Source organism: Octopus bimaculoides, chromosome 29, assembly GCF_001194135.2.
Source record: "Octopus bimaculoides isolate UCB-OBI-ISO-001 chromosome 29, ASM119413v2, whole genome shotgun sequence".
In the NCBI taxonomy this organism is placed as follows: Eukaryota; Metazoa; Mollusca; class Cephalopoda; order Octopoda; family Octopodidae; genus Octopus; species Octopus bimaculoides.
The window spans coordinates 2415174-2418038 of NC_069009.1; the positions used below are offsets into that span (position 1 = coordinate 2415174).

Genomic DNA, 2865 nt, shown 5'->3' on the forward strand with positions numbered 1-2865 from the left:
ATGTATATATAGATGTATATATATACATACATATATATATATATATATAAAATGTATGTATATATAGATGTATATACACACTCACATACACACATTTATGTACTTACACATATGCCTATCTACACAAAATGAAAACATTCCATTCGGTGAAACTGAACAAAGTCCCACTCATAGCTTCGTTTAGCTGAGCAGCAAATGAGGGTAAAGGGAAACTGTGGGTTAGTCTGCAAAGGTTTGTGGGTTCAAATCTTGACATAGTCTCTCTCTCTCTGTCTTTTGTTATTCTGTTCTTTATTTCCCTCCCTCCCTGTTGCTCCTCCTCTTCCTCCTCCTCGCCACACAATCTGTGTTTGACCTTTGACCAGTAGAACAACAGTCGTAGTTGGGGTGGTGGTGTTCTTGGTGGTGGTGGTGGTGGTGGTACATGCAGTACCATGCAGTGTCGTGCAGGAGTAAATAGGGATTGCTGCAGTCCTGGAGCACGGAACCATGTCTCTCCCACCTCCACCACATTGGCTGTCAATCCCAAATTTTCCTTATAATTTAAGTAAATAGAAAAAAAAATACCAAGAAAATATATACTATCCCACCCTCTCACCCTTAGCTACTGCTATTACTACTACTACTACTATTACAACCACCACTACCATCAGTGTATTGTAATGTTGTCGTTGTTGGCTCTTGTGGCAAATAAATCTTTATTATTATTATTGTTGTTTCTTTATTTATTTTATGTGCAGGTGCCATGTAAAAAGCATCCAGTACACTCTGTGAAGTGGTTGGTGTTAGGAAGGGCAATCCAGCTGTAGAAACCATGCCAAAGCAGACGGGTCCTGGACGGCTCTTCAACTGGCCATCTCCTATCAAACCGTCCAACATAATCACACGTGTGCTAGTGCTGCTCTGTAAAATGGTTGATGTTAATAAGGCTATCCAGCGGTAGAAACCATGCCAGAATGGACAGTTGGGTCCAGGACAACTCTCTGACTGGCCAGTTCCTGTCAAGCCATCCAACTCATGCCAGCATGGAAGACGGTTTCCTTTCCTGATGCCAACCACTTTTAACTTGCAAGTGGTTGGACACTCCACAGGCATGTGTGCCCATTGCATAGATCTCAAGCCGGTGTGGCATAAGACACCAACTGCACTCTAGCAGGGAGATAAATCCTTGCTATCTCTGGTGCCATGACCACCAGATCACGTTATTTCAACCTTCATTGGTGTCATCAGTGGTGGATGCTCCACCTCTAGAGATAGCAGCGATTCATCTCCCCACCAGTGATATATAGAATAACAATGCTAGAACAGGTGCTGGTGTTGCGATTAGCCAGTGAGATTGTTAAAAAAATTTATATTAGTAACATCATCATCATCATTGTTTAACGTCCACTTTCCATGCTAGCATGGGTTGGACGATTTGACTGAGGACTGGTGAAACCGGATGGCTATACCAGGCTCCAATCTGATTTGGCAGAGTTTCTACAGCTGGATGCCCTTCCTAACGCCAACCACTCAGAGAGTGTAGTGGGTGCTTTTACGTGCCACCAGCACGAAGGCCAGTCAGGCGGTACTGGCAATGGCCACGCTCATATATATATATGTGTGTGTGTGTGTGTGTGTATATATATATATATATATATATGTGTGTGTGTGTATATATATATATGTGTGTGTGTATATATATATATATATATATATATATATATATGCACACACAGACATACACACATATATATATATAAATACATACATACGTATATGTCGCTATGTTTGACTGCTAAATCTAAATCTACAGATTTTATTCATTCTCTGTTTTTCTCTCTTATTCCTTTCTGTTGAAGAGCGCAGGCTCGATACACACACACACACACACACACAAACACATAAAGAGCCTCTTCATTCGTGAATGACTATGGGATTGCACCTAGAAGGTTACCCTCCCAGGCACAAGTCCAGCAAGGTTGGTTTTGGAAGACCAGTAGTCACCCATGCATACCAGCGTCCCCTCTCTCTCTCTCTCTCCATGCTACCGACGTTATCTAAGGCAAAGGGGCCAATACAGCTTGGCATCAATGATGTCGCAACTCATTTCTACAGCTGAGTGAATTGGAGCAATGTGAAATAAAGTGTCTTGCTCAAGAACACAACACACAGCCCAGTTAAGGAATCGAACTCACTACCTCGTGATTGTGAGCCCACACTCTAACCACTGAGCCAACAACCACTAATACAATCTACTATACCATACATTGGATAATGTAGTCCTAGATACACTATGTTTGAAGTAAAGGTGGGATGGTCATTGCTGGGATGTATTTGATCATAGCTGTGCTGGATCAGGGCTGACCCAGGGTTAAACAACGACTAAACACGGCAGTAATATTTCAAAAATGTTTTATTTGAAGACTTCCTTTCCTTCTTTTTTCTTTTTCTTCTTTCTTCTCTTGTCCACTCTTCTGTGGTGGTCAGCCAGGCTGCCATTCTAGTTGTCATGGAGTTTGGCAAAATTTGGGAGAAGACCCAGAGACAATGGCAATTCAGCTGGTGCTGGCTGCAAAAGGAAGGAAAAAATAGAAAGTGAGTGAGGGGGGTGAGGTGGGAATTAGAAATATTATTGGATCTTTTTTAAAACGGGGGCCACATTTTTCATTAACGAAACACTTTGAAACTTGGAACACTGGTAGAATGTGTCATATAAAACATCTTTTTCTCTTAGTCTTCTTAAAAAAAAAAAAGAAATCCATAAGTTATTCCATGTTAAAGTTGTCGTATTTCTGTAATTTCAACCAATCACTGACGTCCATTCAGCCGATATACATTAAGTGCCGACTACATAAACAAACGATTCTGAAACAATTAACCCTA

The 2865-nt window shown here is 41.2% G+C and overlaps 1 protein-coding gene across 1 annotated transcript in view; it reads right to left on the bottom strand.

Annotated features, from left to right (window-relative positions):
• Window positions 1-2377: 2377 nt before the first annotated feature.
• Window positions 2378-2865, bottom strand: part of LOC106879679 (uncharacterized) — a 9413-nt gene continuing 8925 nt past the window's right edge. Inside the window, exon 6 of the mRNA XM_014929354.2 lies at window positions 2378-2551. Coding sequence (XP_014784840.1) covers window positions 2483-2551 — 69 coding nt within the window. The 3' untranslated portion in view covers window positions 2378-2482. The remainder of the gene's footprint in view (window positions 2552-2865) is intronic.